Below are 24,383 nucleotides of genomic sequence, written 5' to 3'. Positions count from 1 at the left end.
CTTTTTTTTTTTTTTTTTTTTCTGAGTCAAGGTCTCACTCACTACAGCCTCAACCTCCTGGGCTCATCCTCCTGAGTAGGGCACTGCAGCCACATACCACCACACCTGGCTAATTTTTTAATTTTTTGTAGAGACGAGGTCTTGCTGTGTTGCCCAGACTGGTCTCAAATGCCTGGACTCAAACAATCCTCTTGCCTCAGCCTCCCAAAGTGCTAGGATTATAGGTGCGAGCCTCTGCACCCAGTTTATTTTGTTAATTTAAAATAATGTCTATAGTTGTTTGTTTTTAAGCTCATTTCAATGTAATGTTTTACTTCTTATAATGAAGGAATCTGATTTTTTTTTTTTTACTATTCATGCTGTTTATGATAAAAGATAATTATGTGAATTCCGTGATTATCATTTTCAGTAAGGAACTTAAAATCATTAATAATCATATTTATTATATTTCTCTTATATGGGTGAAGTGTGTCCATACCCCCAAGGTCTCATTTTGACCTTGCCTAATAATTCAGAAGTTAAAAATGACTACTTAAAAGCCACAGCTTGCCTTTGTCTTAAACTGCTTCATGGAAAAAAGACAACTTTAAATAGCTATATTAAACAACATTTCACCGTGTCTTGGAAAGTTAAACACTAGTAAAATCTGGTTCAGTCATTTTTATATAGCATATCTTCTATATGGGTATTGGCATTGGTCATTCAACACAGTATAAAAGCCATATATTTGAATTTGAGAATTGATACTTTCATTCTCTTTGTGGATTAATATCATTATGCTTAAGAAGCTGGATTATAAATAATGATGGTTTTATCATCAGTTTCAAGTAGTCTCTTTTCAAGTAAGTTTTAGTGTAATGTTTTTTGAGAAAAGACTTGCATTTTAAATTATATTAGGATCCATTCATTTCAGGTGACATTTGCATTTTTAAAAAGTGATATAAATGTGCTAGACTATTTTATATTTGAGAGCAAAAAATGGAAGAGTTTAAGTGATAATTTCAAGAGCAAATACATATGTTCAATTTATATTTAATATTACTAGAAGTATTAGTAACTGCCTGTTTAATAAATTCATGGCTATATGCTTAATTTGAATTTCTACAGAACTAAGTAAAGTTACACCATGTTACCAAAACACAATCACTCACAAAATAAGCCCAACACATTATTTAGGAGATTGGCCATCTTCCGTTACTTCCTTCTTATATATAAAGTCAACCTAGTTTTTTAAATATTCCTTTTGTTATGTAATAAATAATTGAAAACAGAAATATTGTGTGTTAATTACTTCATTTATGGCTATAAGAATATAATATTCCCAGAAATAGAAATATTTTTGGACAAATTTATAACTAGTATTGCTTCTGATTTAGCAAAGATAGATGTTGGTCAAGTAAATTCAACTTTATTTTGTTGCCTTCATAGTGACAGAAGAGCTGCATTAGCTTCTCAGACTTCCCTCACACCACTGGGAAGGAATGGACGTAACATCCCAGCAAACATTCCAGCAACACTGGCACTTGAATCTAAGGAACTTGTTAAATCTGTCCGTGCCATGCTTGATGTGGATTGTAAGTTTTCTGCATTTTTTTCACTTTTTTTGTAATTCATTTAACAAAACAAAAGAATATAATTTTAAGTCTGACAGCTTAACTTTATTAAATATATTGACTTGCCTACAGTAAAATTGATAGCTAATTGATATAAATCTTAATGCACCAATCATAGGAATAGAATATTTGCTTTATTTAAAGTACTCAAAATGGCTTCCAACGGAAGATAGTTGATTAAGACATGGCTTTACCTCTACTTTCATCCAAAGTTTCTTTTAAATGGAAGAATAAATATAAAAATAAATCCACAGCAGCACTAGAAACCTGGAGGGGTGGAATCAACATTGAGGAATTTTTTAAAATAAGATTGAATAAGATTAAAGATACAGCCAAACTGAGCAAAAGACCCCAAAACACAATAAATATGAGACAAGACTGCTGAAACAGTGAGTTGCATAGAACCATAGAAAAAAACCCAGGATCACCAACAGGGAAGACTGGGAACAGACCCTGGGGCAGTCATCAGGGTAATTAATTAAAGGGCTGTGAAACAGCTGATCCAGTTCCCCACTCCTGCTGGCTCAGGCATTTACTCCTAAGCCAAGGCCAAGAGAATACCTCTTTAAAGGAACTGCATGATCTGTCACTAGATACTTTAGAGTCAGCATTGGGCTAGAAGGAGAAGCAGGGCAATGCTCTAAGTAACTTCCAGCATTTCAACAGACAGACAGATCCTTAAGGAAAACGTAAATGTTCTAACATTTTCATCTTTCCCCCTTCGTGTCTCCTAGGCACTTTTGCCTCTTCATGAATTTCAACTCCCTTTTTATAGCTACTTCTAACATACCTTTTATTTTACTGCAATGAAAATTATAGATAATTCACCTAACTATACCCATTATATATAGAAATCATAACATGTCCTAATATACTGTAAAGGAGAAATAAGGGGAGGGTGATTTATAATAAAAGTATATGTATTTTAAAAGGTAAATGCTTGGGTACAGCTACACTAGGAAATATAATACAGTCATCAGATGCTTGTACCTACACATAGAACCACCGCAAATGAGACAACCATGGATGTAGATTGATACAGATACATTGTATTGTCCGTTTAAATAGCATGAGCACATTGCTATCAGTAATATAGTTGTCCAAAATGGTGAACAACTCTTGGTAAAGTTCTGACCAAAAGAAAGTAAAATCTTCCATCAATTTACATAGTGGTGACAAGCTTGGAAAATTTAATGTATATTAAAACTGTGCAAAATTATTTTGAGTTTATCTGAAAATGGAGTTATGTTCCAGACTCAAGTAATTAAAAACACGTTTTTTACCAACATGAATGTCTTGTAGAACATTTGAAAATTATACAGGACACAGGACAGTTCTTTGTTGCACGGACTATTCAATGTATCCTATAATGACAGGAGGTTTAATATTCCTGGTACCCTTTCACTAAATGAAATACTCCCAAGCACTATGGCAATAGGTAATCCCTCATAAGTTTGCCAAAAATACACTCTACGTGTAATAACACACTTAGTGAGAACCTCTGATGTTGAGCCTCATTTAAGATATGAATAAAAAAACAAGAATCACCTAATAATGATCCAAAGGTGAGAAGAGCTACATAATTGGGAGATTCCAAAAAAATATATAAATCATTAATTAAATAAAGAGAAGGTAATATTCTGAAGTTAACTGTATTAATTTTTTTTTAATTAAATGGAATTGTTATCCTTAAGGAGAGTCTATATCACATTGCATCCATAACACAAGAAGCAGCTGCCATGAAAGAAAAGTATTTGTTGAAGAGAGCTTTTTTTTTTTTGAGTTGGAGTCTCACTCTGTCGACCAGACTGAAGTGCAGCCTCGACCTGCTGGGCTCCGGTGATCCTTCCGCCTCAACCTTCTGAGTAGCCGGAATTACAGGCATGCGCTACCACGCCCGGCTGATTTTTGATTTATTGTAGAGATGAGGTCTTGCCAAGTTGCCCAGGCGGGTCTCGAACCCGCAGGCTCAGGCAATCCACTCACCTCAGCCTCCCAAAGGTGCGGGATTACAGGCTGAGCCACTGAGCCCGCCTGAAGAGAGCTTTTAAAAAATATGTTGAATTAAAAAGTTAGCTGGACGTGGTGGCAAGCGCCTGCAGTTCCAGCCACTGAGAAGGATGAAGTGGAAGGATCGCATGAACCCAGTTGGTTGAGGCTGTGGTGAGCTATGATTGTATCACTACACTCCAGCCTAGATGACTGAATAAGACTTCAACTTTAAAAAAATTAAAAAGATATTTGTAATTTGCTTTTTTATTTATTTTTTTGTGGGGGGTGTCAGAGTCTCACTCTGTTTCCCAGGCTAGAACACAGTAGCACAACCACGGCTAATGCAGCCTCGAACTGCTGGACTCAGGCAATTCTTAGTAGCCTTCCAAGTAGCTGGGACTACAGGTGCGCACCACCACACCTGGCTAATATTTTGATTTACTGTAGAGATGAGGTCTCACCAAGTTGTCCAGTCTGGTCTCAAACCCCCAGGGCTCAGGCAATTCTTTGATCTCTGTCTTCCATAGTCCTGGGATTACAGGCATGAGCTACCGTGTCCGGCTATGAATTTGCTTTATTATTAAGTGAAAATAATACCTACTCAAAAAAGATGTAATGAGGATTAAGTAATACAATTTATATAAAGTACCTACACTTATCACATTTCCTAGCACAAAACTCATACTCATTTTTTATGACCCAGCCTTAGAAGTCACAGCCTCACTTTTACCATATTCTGTTCATCAATATCGATTCAAGGGGCTAGAACTTAGACTATACTCACAGGTGGGGCATGGCAAAGTCGCATTATAGAAGAGCCTGTGGCCGGGCTCGGTGGCTCAGCCTGTAATCCCGCGCCTTTGGGAGGCTGAGGTGAATGGATTGCCTGAACCCGTTGGTTCGAGACCCGCCTGGGCAGGCGAGACCTCATCTCTACAATAAAATCAAAAAATTAGCCGGGTGTGGTAGCGTGCGCCTGTAATTCCAGCTACCCGGAAGGCTGAGGCGGAAGGATCGCCAGAGCCCAGCAGGTCGAGGCTGCGGTGGCCAGGAGCGGCCACTGCACTCCAGTCTGGGCGCCAGAGTGAGACTCCAACTCAAAAAAAAAAAGAAGATCCTGTGGTCAAAAGTCACTATTGTAGTCCTCTTTGGAGAATAAAATGTTATTAACATGTTAGAAAATGTTAAATGTAAGTTAATTTAGTTGGGATGGCTCTGCATCATCATTACAAGTATCCATTAATATATGGCATGTCATTAGAATAGTGAGCCAGATTTTGGTTATTTTTCTCTCTCTTCCCTTAATGTCTTCCTGTCTGCTAGCAGTCTTTGTGCTGGCCTCTAACATTCCACTATCCCTCCAGTTTGCCACTTTTAATCTTCCTATGCTTGGGACCAAATATAAGAGAGAGTGAGAGAGAATTTTATGTTGGTTTATTAAGTATCAAAATAATAAGTTTTGAGTATAGTTATGAGTAGTAAATGGCTTGGTTTGGTACATGGTAGCATTCAGAAACCCTTTGGGGTAACTTTTAACTTCTCAACTGTGTTATAGAGCAGCGGTCCCCAAACTATTTGGCAGCAGGGACCAGTTTCATAACAGACAATTTCCCACGTTATGGGGGTGGGGGGCGTGGCGGGGCGGGGAGTGGAAGGAATCATCAGACATGAGATTCACATAAGGATCATGCAACTAGATCCCTCCCATGCGCAGTTTACAGTAGGGTTCACGCTTCTTTGAGCATCTTATGCCGCTGCTGATCTGACAGCATGGCGGAGCTTCGCTGGTCCTCTGCTCATCTCTGGCTGTGCAGCCGGGTTCCAAACAGGCCACGGACCGGTACCAGTCCACCCCAACAGGGGTTGGGGACCTCTGTTATAGAGGATTGGAAACTATACCTCTCATAGTATCCGCTCAGTTTACTAAATGAGTATATATTTAACATTTTGTGTAACTTAATCCATTTGTAAAAATTTAACTATATATCAAAAACCCATAAGCATCATTATGAGAGTATTATGAATATTATGAAGAAATTCTGTGAGTTTTCAGAGGGATGAAAATAATCACTCTTAATGTGTTATGTGTAAACTTAGAATTTTATATATCAGACATTTTTATGTCGGGATGGAAACAGTGGGGGTAAACACCTGCATAGTCAAGCCCAGTGGACATTACCATCATTAATTTTAATTACTTTGCTAACATTAGCCTTTATGTCTGTCAAACATGATTATTCAAACAAAATATTTGAAATTCAGCAGAACTTCTTTGGAAAAAAAGCAAAAAATTCCATCTGTACTTTTTTCCCCCCAGTGGTACCCAGTAGTTGACAGACTGGTTACAAATTAATTATGCAGTCAGATTATTTTATCTTAAATTAACAATAATCATACATATTCACAGGGTACCTAATGATGATTTGATCTATATACTGTATAGTGATCATAGCAGGGTAATTAATGTGCCCATCATCTCATTTATCATTTCTTTGTGTTACTGACATTTGCTATCCTCCTAGCCATTTGAAACTATGTAAAATATTGTTAATTATCCTCATCCTACAGTGTTATAGAACACTAGACTCCTCTTATCTAGGCATAGTTTTGTATCCTTTAACAACTCCCTATTCCTCCCTTCACACTGCCCTTCCCAGCCTTTAGTATCCTCTCTTCTACTTTTAACTTTTATGAGATCAACTTTTTTTTAACCACATATGAGTGAGAACCTTCTGATTCAGGCTTATTTCACTTAACATAATGACCTCCAGTTCCGTGTTGCCCTGAATGACAGAATTCCATTCTTTTTTATGGCTATTTTATTGTACACACACACACACACACACACACACACACACACACACACACGCACGCACACACATTCTACCACCACACACACCTTTTTTAAAAAAAAATCTATTCATCTAGTGTTAGGCACCTAGGGTGATTCCATATATTGGCTGTTGCAAATAGTGCTGCAATAAACATTGACGTGCAGATGTCTCACACTGATTTCCTTTCCTTTGGATAAATTCCCAGTATTAGATTTGCTGGATGATATGGCAGTTCTATTTGTAATTTTTTAAGGAACCTCCATATTATTCTGCAGAGTGACTGTACTAGTTTATATTTCCACCAGCATTGTATAAGAATTTCCCTTTCTTTGCATGCTATCTACCATTTGTTAATTTTTTTCTTTTTGATAGCAACTATCCTAACCGGGATGAGATGATACATCATTGTGGTTTTGATTTGCATTTCCCTGATGATTAGTGATGTTGAGCATAGTTACATCTATTTGTTGGCCATTTGTATGTCAGCTTATGAGAAATTTCTGTTCAAATAATTTGCCCATTTTTTAATCAGGTTTTTTCTGTTGAGCTGATTGAGTTCCTTGTATATTCTGGATATGAATCCCCTGTTCAGATGAATACTTTGCAAATTTTTTTTTTTTTACCATTCTTTAGGTAGTTTTTCACTGTTGATTGTTTTCTTTGCTGTTCCGAAGCTTTTTAGTTTGATATAATCTCATCTGTCTATTTTTAAGTTTGTTGTATGTGCTTTTGCAGTCTTATTCTTAAAATATTTTCTTAGAACAATGTTCTAAAGCATTATCCCTGTTTCTTCTCCTAGTAGTTTTATAGTTTTGAGTCTTATATTTAGGTCTTTGAGCCATTTTGAGTTGATTTTTGTATAGGTTTGTTTGGAGGTCTAGTTCATCATTATTCAGCATATGGCTATCCAGTTTTTCCAACACCATTTATTGAAGAGATTATCCTTTCCCAGTGCTCTTGGCACCTTTGTCAAAAATCAGTGGACTGTAAATAAGTGGATCAATTTCTGAGTTCTCTGCTCTGTCCCATTGGTCTGTTTGTCTGTTTTTATACTAGTACGATGCTGTTTAGTTACAACAGTTTTTTAGTATATTTTGAAGTTTGCTAGTGTGATGCCTCCAGTTCTGTTCTTTTTGCACAGGACTGCTTTGGCTCTTTGAGGTCTTTTGTGGTTTCATACAAATTTTAGGATTTTTTTTTTTCTATTTCTGCAGAGAACGCTATTGGTATTTTGATAGCGAGTACATTAAATCTGTAGATTGCTTTGGGTAGTATTGCCACCTTAGTATTAATTAACCTGATGTAGGTAGTATTGCCATTTTAGTATTAACTAACCTGATCCATGAGCATGGGATGTCCTTCCATTTTTTTATATTCTCCAGTTTCTTTCACTGGTGTTTTACAGTTGGTTTTTGTTTGTTTGTTTGTTTGTTTGTTTTTGTAGAGGTTTTAGCTCTTGCAAGATTATATGCTTAGCAGTTTAAAACTAACAAATAGTTTCTGTGTTGTTCTCTTATTTAGAAATATAATTGCTAATGTTGGCATATTTTGCTCGTATTTTTTATTCGTTTTTGTGACTTATCTTTTTCAGTTTGATAATTCAGCACAGTCCATCTCATTTTTCTTTCTCTTTAAGCAGTAGCTTTTCTGCATATGTAATAGGAAACAGAAAATTACTGTCATGAGCTAGATAATTCAGCCACAACCCCCACCTCATTTCCTTTGCCTTGGCTATCTGGTTATTTATTTTTCGTTTGGTTTGGGTTTTTCTGTTTTTTTCTTCTTGTTGCTGTTTTTTTTGGGTTTTTTGTTTTTAGTTTTTTGTTTTGAGTCAGGGTCTCAATCTGTTGCCCAGGATGGAGTGCAATGGCACAAACACAGGACACTGCAGCCTATAACTCTTGGGCTCAGGAGATCCTCCCACCTCAGCCTCCCCAGTAGCTGAGACTACAGGCATGTGCCACCACACCTGACTAAATTTTTTTTTTTAGAGATAAAGTCTAGCTATGTGGCCCAGGCTGGTCTCAAGCACCTGGGCTCAAGCAATCCTTCCACCTCAGCCTCCCAAAGTGCTGCAATTACAGGTGTGAGCCATCACACCTAGCCTATCTGGTTATTTCAAGTTACAATTTAAAATTTTCACTTTGGTAATTGCCTCCACTTTTCTTCTTAATATAAGTATACTTTAGAATGTTATACTGAGATTCCCTCAGAAATCTGAAGGGTAAGATTTCTTGGATCCTATAGCATAGAACCAATTTCTCAGTGATATCTAGAAAACAATTCTGAATTGTTTCTGGATTGTGGACTATATTGAAATATGATGAAAACTTTCTTCGCAGAAGTGTCAGATTACATATTTTGTATCCATTTACAGAGTGTTTATGAACCCCAGGCTAAGAACCCCTCATGTAGAGTCACAGGGAACACAAATGCTTTCCACAGTTTTTTCCCACCCACCAGAATATCTCTAATGGTGGAAAGGCAGCCTAGAATCAAACAACAGTTTGAATCCATGTAAACAATGCTCCACAGAATCTCTGATGTATCGTAGAGGTGCCCTACAGAGTTATTTAAAGTAATTAGTTTAAAATTACTTTCCCTCACTGGTAGGTATTCATTGATTATTAGTATTAATTTTTAGTTGGGATCTTACTCTTTCACCCGGGTGGGAGTGCACTGGCACCATCAGGGCTCACCACAGCCTTAGCTTCCTGGGCTCAAGCAATTCTTCCGCCTCAGCCTCCTGAGTAGCTAGGACAACAGGTGCACAACACCACACCTGGCTAATTTTTTTGTAGAGATGGGGTCTCACTATATTGTCCAGGCTGTTCTCAAACTCCTGGGCTCAAGCAGTCCTTCTCCCTCAGCCTCCCAAAATGCTGGGATTATAGGTGTGAGCCTCTATGCCTGATGGCATTAAATTATGATTGTCTATAGTTTCTTTCAACTTGGATACATTGAAAATATGATAGAGTAGAGCTTTTCATAATATGTAACATTTAATGTTAGTATTGATTTTGAGTTAGAACGTAATCACAGGAAACTGTGGCCAAATGTCTGAATCTGCATCTTATCTTTCTTTTTATTGCTAACTGTGAGGAAACTTTGGTCTGTTCTGTTACTTACAGTGAAAAAAAACTGAAGACAGATTAGGCATTTTCAATCAGTATTGGAACCCCTGGAGAGCCTTCTATTGATCTCCATCTTGTTTACATGATCGATATCATTGGAATGCCTTTTTGTAATTTTTTTGTGAAATAACTGCTTGTTTAGAGCTGTAATCTTTATTTGACTGACATGCAGACTGATAAAATAATTCTGTAACAGAAGCAGAAAGAGGCAAGTCTATCTTCTAAAAAATGCATAATAAAAAAAAACCTGGCCAGATGTCCCATAAGAGGCCCTAATAAACAGAGAATTTATTGACTTCCTGGTAGGTTGACAGCATAAGCACAGACCTCCAACTGCCTTCTTTCAAGGTTCTAATGAAAATGATAAACAATATAAAAATATGGTAAAAAATCTTCAAAAGCACTTACAGTTACAGTGAATCCTAAAAACTTTTCAATATAGGGCAGGTAGGATCAATAGAAGGAACTCACCTGTTGCCAACCCCCCCACCCCCACCCCAACTGTAGCAATTGTGGGAATAACTGGGTAACTGCAAACCTGGCAGGCAGGCACCCTAATGTGTTCTGATTTGAAGGGGTAATGAGCAAAGACAGGCTGGGGCAGATGGACTCTTTTTACACTTTTTTTATCTTGGTGAGTCAGTGGCATTTGTTGAAATCCTCAGGGTTCACACAGCTTCTGTGTCAAGCAAAGGCCAACTGGGGCTTGATCCTTTAGGAAGCAGAGACATGCTTTTGACAGGCACTGGGGCATACAGGAAGCTTTAAATGTAAAAGGAGCTGGCACAGCAGCTTCTGCACCAAAAGCCATATCACTTGCACAGCCGCCTCTGGTCCTAGTTCACTTCTCACTCCCCTCAGACTGCAAGTGTACTTGGCCAGCCCCCAGCCTGAGGTTTGAGAGGTTAACTCAACAACAGTTTGGTAGAACACTGAGGCAACCAGAGGGTCCACACATTTTGTTCAAAGGTCAAAAATCAATTCTGAATAAAGAGATCTTCACAGTCAAGCTTTTATGAATAAAAACGTATAACATATACATACACACACGTACCTCATTCATGCTGTTATAAACAAATATATACATATGCATGTAAATATATGATTGTGAAAAGTCTACAGTATTAAAGCCAGGAAATACAGCTTGTCAAGATTTATAATGGACTTCAGGATCAAAATGGCAGAGTGATCGCATGCTAAAACGTTCTCATTCTGTTCCTACACTTAGAAATGACATTTAAAGTGTGTGTGTGTGTGTGTGTGTGTGTGTGTGTGTGTGTGTGTGTGTAATGTCTCCCTGCACAAGGAACAGGATGAAACTATCAAAACAAGTGGGGTCGTAAGCTTCAGAGATTCATAGAATTGAGATGAGCAGTTTGGCTAAAGTTTCCACACCCACAAGGGCCTAAATAATGCCTAAGCAAAGGAAGCAAGGGGCAGGAGTCCTTCTGTAGAGAATATATTCTCTTTTCTTAAATTACTCATATATTAGGCATTTTTAAAAATCTCTACCATTTAGGAGCCATCTGGGCCTGCCACTAATTAAAGTTGAAAGTAAACATTCTCATCCACTACAGGTGGGAATATAAATTGGCATGACATCCTTGAAAATCAGTTTTTCAGTATATATCAAGAGCTCTTAAACTATTTGTAAGTTTGTTTTAAAGTTTAAATGTTTTTAATGGTCATATAGTTTTACTCAATAATCCCACCTATTAGTATTTTTGGAAAAAAAAGAGATGTGCATAAGTATGTATTTTTATTACCACATTTCTTACACAGATTGAGCATCCCTAATCTGAAGTCCAAAATTTGAAATGCTCCAAAATTCAAAAGTTTGAGCATCCACATAACACCACAAGTGGAAAATTCCTCCTGTGATGGGTCACAGTCAAAACACAGGTGCACAACATATAGTTTATTCAGCATCCCCAAGGAAAAAAAGGATCCTCCCAGCCCACTTTTGCTTCAATTTTTTTTACTGAGCAAGCATGGTGGTGATGTCAAACAACCAGTTTGTCCACATGGGTAACTGAGAACATGACACCTTTACTTTGTGATGGCTCAGTGTACACAAATTTGTTTCATGCACAAAATTATTACAGATATTGTATAAAATTACCTTCAGGCTTTATTTATGAAACATAATTGAATTTTGTATTTAGTCTTGGCTTCCATTCCTAAGATATTTCATTAGGTATGTGCCAATATCCCAAAATCTGAAAAAAAATTTTTTTTTGGAACACTTTTGATCCCAAGCTTTTCAGGTAAGGGGTATCCAACCTGTAATATCAAAAATATGGATGTTACAAATTGGTTGACTAATTATGTAACTATTAGTCAACCAATTGTGAAAGTAAGGACAGCCTTTTCCACTACCAAGCAGTGACCATCCGATGGTATATATTTGTGCAAGCTTTCTGCATCAATTCAAATATTCCTATCTTAAATCAGCAATATTTTAACTTTTGAAAGACTGTTAGTAGTTGTCTTTTGTCTTTAATTCTGAAGCTAATTAGAAGTTATTTAAGCAAATGAGAAAAGGTTTCATGAGAAAAAGGGGAAAAGCAGTACTGCACCATTTTGAAGGCCATCATGATTATCTTTTAAATCTTTTTCTTCCTTTAGACCTAAAACTCAGATTTGACATAGCATCTTCTTATTCTGCTTAATTTAGACTTCAAACACTCATCATTCTTTTTCTCAATTTCCCCAGAGCATATATTTGTTAAGTAGCATGATTTTATCAAAGGAAAAACCATGTTTGTTTTTTTAATGAACGTTGACTATACTATCTAGAGTGGGCATTATGATACTTGCCTCCCCACAAAGTACTAATGCTATTTATATATCTTTCTTTTCCTAGAATTGGGATGATATTCCAAGCATTAGATAATAGCTTATTATGTGATTCTGTGTCATTTGAGAGATAATTTCACCTGTTTTTGTAAGGCAGACCCGTTCTCTAGTGACTTGATTTTTCAAAGTCATGTAATAACCACAATAAATATTTGTGGTGCCTTTTTATTCAAGGAAATGGTAAACTCACATATTCTCTCATGTTGTTATAAATTGAAAGTAGGTCACTGCTGTAAGGCTCCATTAAGAAACTATATGTATCAAATTGAATCTTGGGTGATTTAACTTTGTTTTAAATGGGCAAATTATTGTTAGCTTCAAGAAAAAATAATTTATTTCCTGGTACAATTTTATTTCCAGAAAAAAAAGTGAAGAAAAAAATAGATCACCTAAGAAAAGGTAACCATTTGCATTTAATATTTAATTCCTTCAAGAAATATTTATTATCTACAATGGACAAGAGCCTAGGATAGCAACATAAACAAGGCCCTTGCTATCATGCTGCTTAGATAAATTATAGTGGGCAGAGATGGATAAACAAGTTAGCAAATAAGTTAAAGACATAAATCGAGACAATGATGTGTGTCTTTTATATATGTATTTTATATATTATATATATATATAAATAATAAAACCAGATGATATACTAGGAAAGACGAGTAAGTGGGCACACTACAATAGATTTATAGACAAATAAGTTCCTCTTTGAAGAGATGACACTGGAGCCCAGACTCAGCTAGGAAAACATCTATGGGAAGAGCTTTCCAGGCCCAGTATGAAAGCTTTTAGGTAGAAACAAACTTGACATATTTGCAGGTGAGAACAAAAAGCCAGTGTATCTGTTGTATATGAGCAAGCAGGAGAGCAGCATGAGATAAGGGTGCAGACATGGAAAGAAGTCAGGTCACATAGGACTTTTTATACATCTTTTTGGAACACCTGACATTTAGTATTAATGTTTATACTTTGATATTCATGTGCATATTGGGTCCATGAATAATCAGAAGTCCAGAAGCACAGAGTAATTATCTGTCGTAATCTAGGATCTTAGACTACCCCATATTTTCCTATTACACCTTCTATGTATTAATCAACTATTAGGGTTTTTTCCATTAAAGAAATATCTTAGAAATTGAAATGCTGAAATTATTTAATACTACTAGGTTGGTAGGAACAATCTACTAATCTCTATATGTGTACAGGAAACAAACATACAGTTTTCAGTCATAAAAATCAGGAAGCCAGCCCGGCTCGGTGGCTCAGCCTGTAATCCCGCGCCTTTGGGAGGCTGAGGTGAGTGGATTGCCTGAGCCCGCGGGTTCGAGACCCGCCTGGGCAGTGAGACCTCATCTCTACAATAAATCAAAAAAAAAATCAGCCGGGCGTGGTAGCGCATGCCTGTAATTCCGGCTACTTGGAAGGCTGAGGCGGAAGGATCGCCAGAGCCCAGCAGGTCAAAGCTGCGGTGGCCGGAAGCGGCCACTGCACTCCAGTCTGGGTGACAGAGTGAGACTTCCACTCAAAAAAAAAAAATCAGGAAGCCACAACATTTCTAGTGTTTAATATACACAAATATCAAATGTGAATCAATTCCAAAACTACCACATATTACATGTTTTCACAGATCATTTCCAAGAAAGTATTTCACATACTTTAATTATATATACTAGAAACCAAAATAAAACCATAAGAATGGACCTCAACCAACCTAGGCATAAACAGAAGATGAATGATACCTTCTCAAAACAGATCATTAACTAGTGAATGCCAAGCTATTGTAATACTGAAGCACATCAAGTACTTTAACAGCTGCTGGAATTGTAGTTCTACCAACAGAAGCTAAAGAGGGTGTGATTGTTTAATTATGTACATATCTGGAGATTATATATATATATAATATATAATCTCACAGACTCCCTAGAAGCAGTTTGGTTTTAAATTTGGACAAGTTAAAGCAATGAGTTTATTTATTCTCATGTCTAGAGACTGGACGGGAATGTGGCTTGTGGGATAAGAAATTCTAAAATTGTACAATACTTATAGTCTCAGTAAGAAAAAAGATAGCAGTACACAAATAAATCAAGGGGAATGTCACAGAGCTCTTTGATGAGCTTATATGTTTAAATAAGTATACAAAGATGGACAAAGAAACAACCTGTAACTAACAAAAACTTTTAAGACTAGTTTTACAGAAGTTAAAGCCAGGATTAACTTATCTTTTGGAAAAAATTTAAGATAAGAACTATATTTGAAGCAGAAATGAAAAACAAGTAGATTTGTTATTAAGGTAATATCTGTATAGGGGGAAAGTCTAAGTAATATGTTGGACAGACTCTTCAGGTGGTCTCCATGATTCCTGCTTTCTGATTTTCATGTCCTTGTGGGAATCCCTCCCCTGGCATACGTTTAGGGGATTTGCTTGTAATGAATAGAATGCAGCAAAGTGACAGGATGTACATGATTATGTTGCATAAAGTTTTAGTGGCCGTTTTGCTGGAGTCTCTCACTCCTGACTGACTTCAAAGGAGTGAACTGGGGAGACCCTGTGGCAAGGAGCTCAGGACAGTCTCTGGCTGAAACCTTCAAGCCTTCCCCAGTCAAGCCTCAGAGGAGACCACAGCCATGCTTGACAAGTTGATTGAAACCTTGTAAGTTCCTAAGCAGAGGAGTCAGTTCAGCCTGTACCACAAAAGCTGAGACTATATATGTATATTGTCTTAAGATACTACATGTGTGGTAGTTTGTTATACCACAGTAGAAAATTAATACCATAAACTACTGTCATTTGCTTTCTGTATTCCCAGTGGGAAAATGACCTTAAGAGTAACAAGGCTAGAATTTTCCCTAGAATAAAAAAAAATTTCTGTTGGAATAAGAGATGCAAATTACATTCTTAGAGCTTTTAGTTAATCTTCAGACTCGTCATGAGAGTTATATACCCTCCCCAGCCCCCCGACTCTTTTCCATCCAATAAAAAAAGTTTGAGGGAATTAAGAGGGTGTTCTTTTACAATTTTAATTAAGACACCAGCCTTTAGAAGCAAGCAGCATCTGTTATGTTAGAAATAATGTCATGAATCTTCCCAAGAGAAACAGCTCTCCCTTCTCACCATATGATGTTGTCTCATTCAGATTAACATTCCTAATACCTATCATGGTGCTTGACACGTAGCTGATGCTCAGTGATTGATGAACGAATTCCTTGTTAAGTTACCATAAGAAAAGAGGAAAGTCACTCTTCCCTACTGTGTTACCTTTTTCGACTTTTGGAAATGAAAGGGCAAGGAAGTAAATGAATGAACATGAGAATACAGGGATGAGGGAGTTGCTTTTGTAAATAAAAGAAACTTTAAAAACCTAATATGAATTATGATTCTTCCATAATTGATTTTTTTCTCAATCTACACAGTTGTGTTAATTTTGTATGAGACACATTCAAGAGTTATTAAATGGCAAAAGCTTAATTTTCTGATTTCAAGTGATACTGACATAATAGACTCATTTGTCATGTCTCTATTCTCTATCTTTGTATCACATGAAAGTGCAAATATTTTATAATCTGACAATAATTGAAAATGAAATGCCTTTATCTTTGTTTTTTCCCTTTATTTTTGCCTTTCTTCTTTGTAGACCCCTAGTGGAAACAAAATTTGAGCATTATTCATTACCATTTGATACACTGAATGCTTGGTACATAGTACCTCATTACTAGCAATGTGTGAATTCTTTACAAATACTTTAATTAATTCCTAATTGCTTTGTTGGACATTACTGATGACAAAATATCCCCAAAATTTGACTTCATTTACATAACCTATAGAGAATTGGTGAAAATGTATGCCCCATTGTTTTTACTGTCTATGTCAGAATAATGATATTATTTTTATCTAAATTAATGGAAATAAAAGTATTTCAACTCATAATGTCATTTTTAAAATTTATTTTAGCATTTTGGGGTACATGTGAGGATTTGCTACATAAATAAAATGTGTGGAGGCAAGGTTTCAATTTAGCGAGCCCTCTCCTCCCCAGTATAGGTACCCAACATGTGATATGTGCCCCTTATCCCCACTCCCTCCCTCCCTCCTTTAGCAGTGCCCAGGATCTGTTGTTCCCAGCTTTGAGCCTGCATCACCAATGATTAGTGCCCACTTATGAGTGAGAACATGCGATATTCAGTTTTTTGTTTCTGTGATAGTTCACTTAGAATGATGATCTCCAGCTACATCCATATTGCTTCAAAGGACACGATTTTATTCTTCTTTACAGCTGTGTAGTATTCCATCATGTATAAGTACCGCATTTTCTTTACCCAGTCCACTTTTGATGGGCATCTGAATTGGCTCCATGTTTTTGCTATTGTGAATAGTGCTTCAATAAACATATATGTGCAGGTGTCTTTTTGGTAGAACGACTTATGTTCCTATGGATATATTCCCAAGAGTGGGATTGGTGGGTCAAATGGTAGCTCAACTTTTAGTTCTTTGAAAAAAATACCACACTGCTTTCCACAAAGGTTAAACTAGCTTACATTCCCACCAGCAGAGTAGAAGCATTCCCTTCTCTTCACAGCCTCGCCAATATCTGTTGTTTTTTGACTTTTTAATGATAGCAATCCTGACCAATGTGAAGTGGTATCTCATTGTAGTTTTGATTTGCATTTCTCTGATGATTAGTGAAGCTGAGCATTTTTTCTTACTTTTGTTGACTGCTTGTATGTTTTCCTTTGAAAAGTGTCTGTTCATGTCCTGTGCCCACTTTTTAAAGGGGTTATTAGTTTTTTTCCTGTCAATTTCAGTTTCTTATAGATCCTAAATGTTAACTTTTTTTAGGCATTTGTCGGATGCATAATGTCATTACTTATGAATTAGGAAATTACATGGCTGTTGATTTGAAACCTTCGTTTTTTTTTAAGTGAATTGAAAAATACCTAAAGATGTTATTCATTTCATAATGTTATAAATATTTTTAAGATAGTTATTTTAAAAATAAACTTTCACTTTTTCAGGAAAGTTGAGAAGTGGACTATTCAGGTTGAGTATTCTGGTTATATCTGCTTACCATATATGGCATATATACATTATAGATTTTTTAATGTCAAATATTCATTAATATTTATTAGTAATATTTATTGATTGCTTGCTATATTCTAGTCACTATGATTTCCATTATGGCAGATACAAATATACCCTGTGAGGACCTAGTCATTTGCAAAGAGAATTAAAACTTGTATATGAATATAAGTTGAACATGATAAGACCTCCGAAAATTTACAAAGTAGCTATAGAGTTTAAAGAAGAGAGTAGTTACCTATTGCTACTGTAACAGATTATCACAATCTCAGTGTCTTAAAACAATGCAAATACATTATCTTACAGTTCCAGAAGTCAGAAATCCAAAATAGGCCTCACTGAGCTAAAATCAAGGTGTCAGCAAAACTGCATTCTCTTCTAGAAGTTCTAGGAAAGAACCCATTTTCTTACCTTTTCTAGATTCTGAAGGCTACCCACATTCTTGACTCATGGACTTTCCATCTTGAAAGCCAGCAATGGCCAGTCAAGCCTCCTAATATCACATCATTTTGACACTGACTCTTCTTCTACCTCCAGCTTCTACTTTGAAGGATCCTGGTGATTATGTTAAGCTAGCATGGATAATCTCTCCATTTTAAGGTCAGCTGACTATCAACCTTAATTCCATCTGCAGCCTTAATTCTCCCTTGACATATGACATAATATAGTCATAGGTTCTAGAAACTAGATTGTGGACATCTCTTAGACTGATTCTGCCTATCACAGAGAGCTAGGAGGAAGGAGTCAATGGGCTTTAAAGAATAGAAAGCATCTTTAAAATTAAAAAAAAACAAAACAGAAGTTAAGAAAAGAATAGAAAGAGTATTTGCTTATGAAGGTGGGAGGAGGAGGAATTCCAGGAATTGCATCCCAAATGAAAGGAATAACATAAATAAAGTGACATAGGCTAAAAACCAAGATGGGTGATATACAAGAGATAAGGAAATATAGTTTATGGCTGGACTCTACAAACTTTTTATGTAAAGAATCAGATAGTAAATATTTTAGGCCTTGTGGCCTTGTCTCTGTTGCAACTACTCAACTCTGCCACTATAACATGAACCCAGCCATAGACAGTAAGTAAACAAAAGGGTGTGACTGCATTCCAATAAAACTTTATTTTTAAGAACAGATGGAAGGCCAGATTTGTCCCATGGCTATAGTTTTCCAAGTCCTAGATTAGAGCACAAATAATATATTTTTAATGGAAAATAAGTCAGGAGTTGGTCAAAGACTGAAACAGCTAGCAAAGGGTTGTGGAGATTTTTTTTATAGACAGTAGGGAGTTGTTAATGGTCTTTACACAAGGAATGGGCATTATCATAGCTATGCTTTAGAAAGCTTCGTGTCAGCACTAGGGTATAAGGTAAAGAAAAGGAGGCAGCAATGCTTACAGGGAAGCTTCAACAGTAGAATAGGTGCAGCTAATGTGGGCTTAACTACAAGAGTCCCGAGGAAGGAAACTGACACAGTAGCCTTCTAACTGGTCTGTCTCCCTGCTTCCAGAATTCTCCCCAACAGCCTATTATCTAGTAATCTTTGATACATAAATTAGGCCACATCATTCCCCTTGTCTCTTCGATCACTTCCCATTACACTTACAATAAGATCCAAACTCCTTACTGTGACTTACAAGATCCTTCATTTTTGGCCCTAACTAGCTCTCTGATCTTATGGTCTACTATTCTTCTCCTACCTACTGTATACCCGTCTTATTAGTCTTTTTGTAGTTCTTCAAACAGACCAAACTTATTCTTAGCCCGGGCCTTTGCATCTGCTGTTCCTTCAGACCTCCGCAAGACTCACTCCTTCATTTCATTCAGATCTCTGCTTTAATGTCACCTTTTGAGAGAGTTTTTTCCTGATCAACTTCATCATCACCACCACTTATTCTTGATCGTCTCCTCTTATTTGTTTTTCTAACAATGTACCTGCCACCTGAAATTGTATCTTTTCTACCAGAATATGAGCTTCAGGAAGGAAAGGTCCTCATTTGTCGTATTTGCTGCAATAGCCTAAGGATCTACTACAGAAGTCATTCATTAAGTATTGAAAGCATAACTAAATAAGTAACATTGCAGAGGTAGATCGTATAGGATTAAACCACAATTGACAAGAGAAACGAGGAAGAGGAGCAAAAATGACAGTGGATTTTTAAGCCTGGATTAAGAGAGATTGATAGAACCATTAAAAATGAAGGAACGAGCCAGGCTCGGTGGCTCAGCCTGTAATCCCGCGCCTTTGGGAGGCTGAGGTGAGTGGATTGCCTGAGCCCGCGGGTTCGAGACCTGCCTGGTCAGCGAGACCTCATCTCTACAATAAATCAAAAAATCAGCTGGGCATGGTAGCGCACGCCTGTAATTCCGGCTACTCGGAAGGCTGAGGCAGAAGGATCGCCGGAGCCCAGCAGGTTGAGGCTGCGGTGGCCAGGAGCGGCCACTGCACTCCAGTCTGGGAGACAGAGTGAGATTCCAACTCAAAAAAAAAAAAACCCAAAAAAATGAAGGAAGGAGCCGGACTCGGTGGCTCAGCCTGTAATCCTGCGCCTTGGGAGGCTGAGGTGAGTGGATTGCCTGAGCCTGTGGGTTCGAGACCCGCCTGGGCAACTTGGTGAGACCTCATCTCTACAATAAATAAAAAATTAGCTGGGCGTGGTAGCGCGCACCTGTAATTCCGGCTACTCGGAAGGCTGAGGCGGAAGGATCGCCGGAGCACAGCAGGTGGAGGCTGCGGTGGCTGGGAGCGGCCACTGCCCTCCAGTCTGGGCGACAGAGTGAGACTCCAAACTCAAAAAAAAAAAAGAAGGAACGACAGATCTGGGAGATAAGAAGACTGTCGACATGTTGATCCACATCTATAGGGAGACTGGGAGAAAGATCAGGCTTTGGAGATGTTGTTTGGGGGGTTATTCTTGTAGTGTTGATGGTTGGAGCCCTGATTTATAGAGAAAAGGTATAACAGAAGAAAAGGAATAGTCCTTTGGGACAGCTCAGGGGAGGCAGAGGGGCCAGATGGGTGGCAGTCGGGATGATAGGAGTAAATGAAGAGTTGATTATTGAAGGGAGGTGGAAACCCAGGGAGATAGGAATTTCAGGGAGGGCAGGTTTAGATGTGCTAAATGCTGATACCAAGGGGGCTGCATGTGAGGAAAGGGTTGGCTGAAATTGTAAATATTTGTGCCCCTAATGAGACGTTTCAGTAGATTGATGAGGACAGAAATGCATTTTATTCTAACACTGTTTTGAATATTAATCTTTCTTTTATAATTCATAAGGCATTTCAATACCTTTTAGGACCTCTTGGTCATTTTTATAAATATCAGTTGTGTAACTGTGCAATTTAAAAGATACAAAATCAAGAAAAAAAGATACAAGATATGGTATACTGAAAATTTCTAAGAGAGTAGACTTTAGATGCTCTTACCACACACACACACACACACACACACACACACACACACACACCACACGTGCACACACGCGCACGTAACTATGGAGGGTGATGGATGTGTTAATTTGCTTACTTGCAACAATCATGACACCATGGACCCCCAAAAAACAGAATTATCTTGTGGAGAGTGGGGCCCTTGTAATACACTAGGAGTTTGATCCTTTGGATCAAATGATCAACCAAAATTTTTATCTGGTAGTTGTGAGAAAGTTGCATCACAATTTGTGGAGGAAACTTACTGAGTTGTGGCAAACAATAACTGGTTCTTCCACCATGACAACACACAGCAGTTTTTGACCAAAACAACAACAACAACAACAACAACATGACTCCTGTGCCCTACCCTACTTATTTACCCAATCTCACCACAGGCGCCTCTCCCGACCATAAAATAAGTCCTCCAAGGGGAAATGTTTTGCTGATGTGGAAGAGGTAAAACAAAAAACAAGCAGCAGAAGCACTAAAAGGAATCACAATTGATGAGTTCAAATACTGTTTTGAGCAATGGAGAAAGCATCTTGATAGTGTAATGCTTCAAACAGAGAGTACTTTGAAGGTGACAAATTTAAACATGTAAGAATACACAACTTTTTATAAATAAATTCTGGGTTTGTTGGAGTCCCTCCTTGTATATGTGTATCAAAACATATTGCAAACCTTAAATAATACAGTAGAAATTAGCTAAAAGAAAAAAGTATAGGAAATTCAACTGAACCTCTACTGATTCTGTAATCTGTTAAAAATTATTTAATTTGAACAAATTCTTGCCTATGCCCAGATTTCTGTGACTTTTTAGCACGATATGCTCTGATAGCTTTCAACAAAGCGTCATTTAACTGTATACATAGTTGTTCTAGATTGAGAAGTGCTAAGAGGGGAAATGTTAGTAAGACTAGCAATATTTTTATATTATTTTCTGCTGACATTAAAAAAGGCATTAAACTTATTTTTTATTTTGAAAAGATCTAAGAAGAATGAATAAGCAGGAGAAACCGCTTGTAATCTACCACCAAGAGGCAATACTTGTTTACATTTTGGCCTAGTTACTTTTATTCCTTTCTTTTTCGTTTTTAAACTTGCTAAAACCTTTGTGGGTTGTTTTCTGTGTGTGAAAGGACATAAGATGGAGTCAATATACCCAATGAGCAGCCATTTTTAACACTGCCTACTTCTGTGGTGTTTTTCTAGCAGTTCACTTTAATTTACCCTTTAATCACTAGTCAAGAACAGAACCAGTTTTTCAGAGGTGGCTATTGATAATTGTTTTACAATGCCCTCTCCAGCTTGTTTTGTACTAATTAGCTTTTCTGTTCCAAGCATTTGCATAAGAAACAAGTTAACCTAATCAGTCCTTCCTGACACAGACTTCATCAACGTGGCAGCAGTCATGTGACTAACCCATCCATCTGTCTGCCATCTATCACCAGACATCAGTACCTGTGCTTAACAGTCCCCTTCATGATGACGTGGAAAAGACCACCACCATCCGATCACTTTAATGATTGGATTCCCCATCAAAGGGAATATTTAAAAATATTCAACCTCAAGCAGCCATGGCTGTTGCTTTTGTTAAAAGTTCTGGCCAGTTCATGTATTCATTGAGCTATGTCTGGGCCATGTTTCCCTAAGCCCTACCTTGGGGAGGTGAATCCTTTTTATCACTCCCTTTCCAAATATTACTGTATTTCCCAATCTAACGTCTGTGAAATTCTTTGCATTTTTCATGCGGTACCAGATTACAGATACCCTTTCCTTGCTCTCCTCATCCGACCTAACATTTTGGAGGCCCCCCTGGGATTTTTTTTTTTTTGAGTTGGAGTCTCTATCGCCCAGACTGGAGTGCCGTGGCCGCTCCCGGCCACCGCAGCCTCGACCTGCTGGGCTCCGGCGATCCTTCCGCCTCAGCCTTCCAAGTAGCCGGAATTACAGGCATGTGCTACCACGCCCGGCTGATTTTTTGATTTATGGTAGAGATGAGGTCTTGCTGCCCAGGCGGGTCTGGAACCCGCGGGCTCAGGCAATCCACTCGCCTCGGCCTCCCAAATACGCCGGATTACAGGCTGAGCCACCAAGCCCGGCTCCCACTGGGATTTTTAACGTGTGTGTGTGTGTGTGTGTGTGTGTGTGTGTGTGTGTGTGTGTGTGTGTGTGTGTGTGTGTGTGTGTTGGTTTTTTGCCTTTTTCTTTCTTTTTTTTCATGTGTTTAACAGCATGAGCTCAAGAGTAAGCTTACCTGCATTACTATCCTTTTTCTGCCTCTTATGAACAACTTGCTTTTGGCAAGTTTCTTAACTTCTCTGTGCCTCATTTTTCTCATCTATAAAACTGAGGAACAACTAATTTTTAAAAACTTGTTTGTTCTAATATCCAGTATCCAGAAAGGTGCTGATTTCATCCTCATTCCATCATTCTGGTCTTATTTGTCTACTTTTTTTCCATTACCTAGACTTCAAATGGAAGGCTACTTATCACTTCTGTCATTATATCTGCAATTCTCCTGATGTCCTGTAGTTTTGTCACTTTTTCTTGATCTTCGAATATTGTTTACAAATATAATCTAGGTTGGGAGCCAGCTTTACTCCTGGGATCTGAACTAATATGAGAAACTGAGGAATCCATTTGAGAATGGTTCTTGCCATTCCTGAAAGTTACATCGTGCTGTGTCCTCACATTAAAGTCAAATACAACCTGGATCTGTTCTAAAAGAAAATAGAATGATAAACTAATTAAAGCATTTGATTGCCTGTATCAAAGTTATTATCCTAGAAAGCCATTAACCATGCAATGATAATCAAATGACTGGATGGGCTGTTAACAGTAATATATCCCTTAGGGCTCCACATCACAACTATGTGTGCTATGTGCAGACTATGATGGCAGAAATGTTTCTAAGAACAGGATAACTGAACTATTTAAGTAACAGAGTTACTAAGGGGAAACAGTTTCTTCTTTTGTTAATTTCAGAAAAGGCGTAACATTTGTTTCAAGTATTTTTAAATAAAGGAGATATTAAGAAAAATGACTTTGTTAGCTTTTTGTTTAAAACAATTGGTCAGTAGCATCAAGACAAAATGTGGTCATAAAAGAAAGAACATCCCTCTCTTAGCTTCGAGACTGAAAACAAAAGTAAGCCCTAAGTTCTCTCCATTGAACACAGTAGGCCCTTTGAATATTACAGTTATAGTTCCCATGTTTCCTAGGGCCAACCTTGATTTCAAGTTTTTATTCAAGGTGGATCTGTTTTTATGATAAGGTACTGATGAGGTTCTGTGAAGTGTATTCATATGCTTTTGAGTTGGAGAGTTATTATAAATAATAAAATGCTGTTGTTTTATTGCTTAAGTAGCTGGTGAATTGACATTAACTTAAGGAAACAGACCACTGCAGGTTTTTCTAAGTATCTTGCAGTAAATCAACCTCCAGAGACTTC

General features: G+C 37.5%; 1 protein-coding gene across 1 annotated transcript in view; it reads left to right on the top strand.

The window, feature by feature from the left end:
* Positions 1 to 24,383, top strand: part of STXBP4 (syntaxin binding protein 4) — a 195,686-nt gene that overhangs the window by 118,728 nt on the left and 52,575 nt on the right. The window contains exon 15 of the mRNA XM_008074470.1: positions 1,429 to 1,574. Within this exon, the coding sequence (XP_008072661.1) occupies positions 1,429 to 1,574 (146 nt within the window). The remainder of the gene's footprint in view (positions 1 to 1,428; positions 1,575 to 24,383) is intronic.

The sequence above is a fragment of the Carlito syrichta genome, unplaced genomic scaffold (genome assembly GCF_000164805.1).
Source record: "Carlito syrichta isolate Samal-C Ts95f unplaced genomic scaffold, Tarsius_syrichta-2.0.1 Scaffold316465, whole genome shotgun sequence".
Taxonomy (NCBI): Eukaryota; Metazoa; Chordata; class Mammalia; order Primates; family Tarsiidae; genus Carlito; species Carlito syrichta.
Note: the sequence above shows the minus strand (reverse complement) of the source record. Positions and strands in the feature narration are given on the sequence as shown.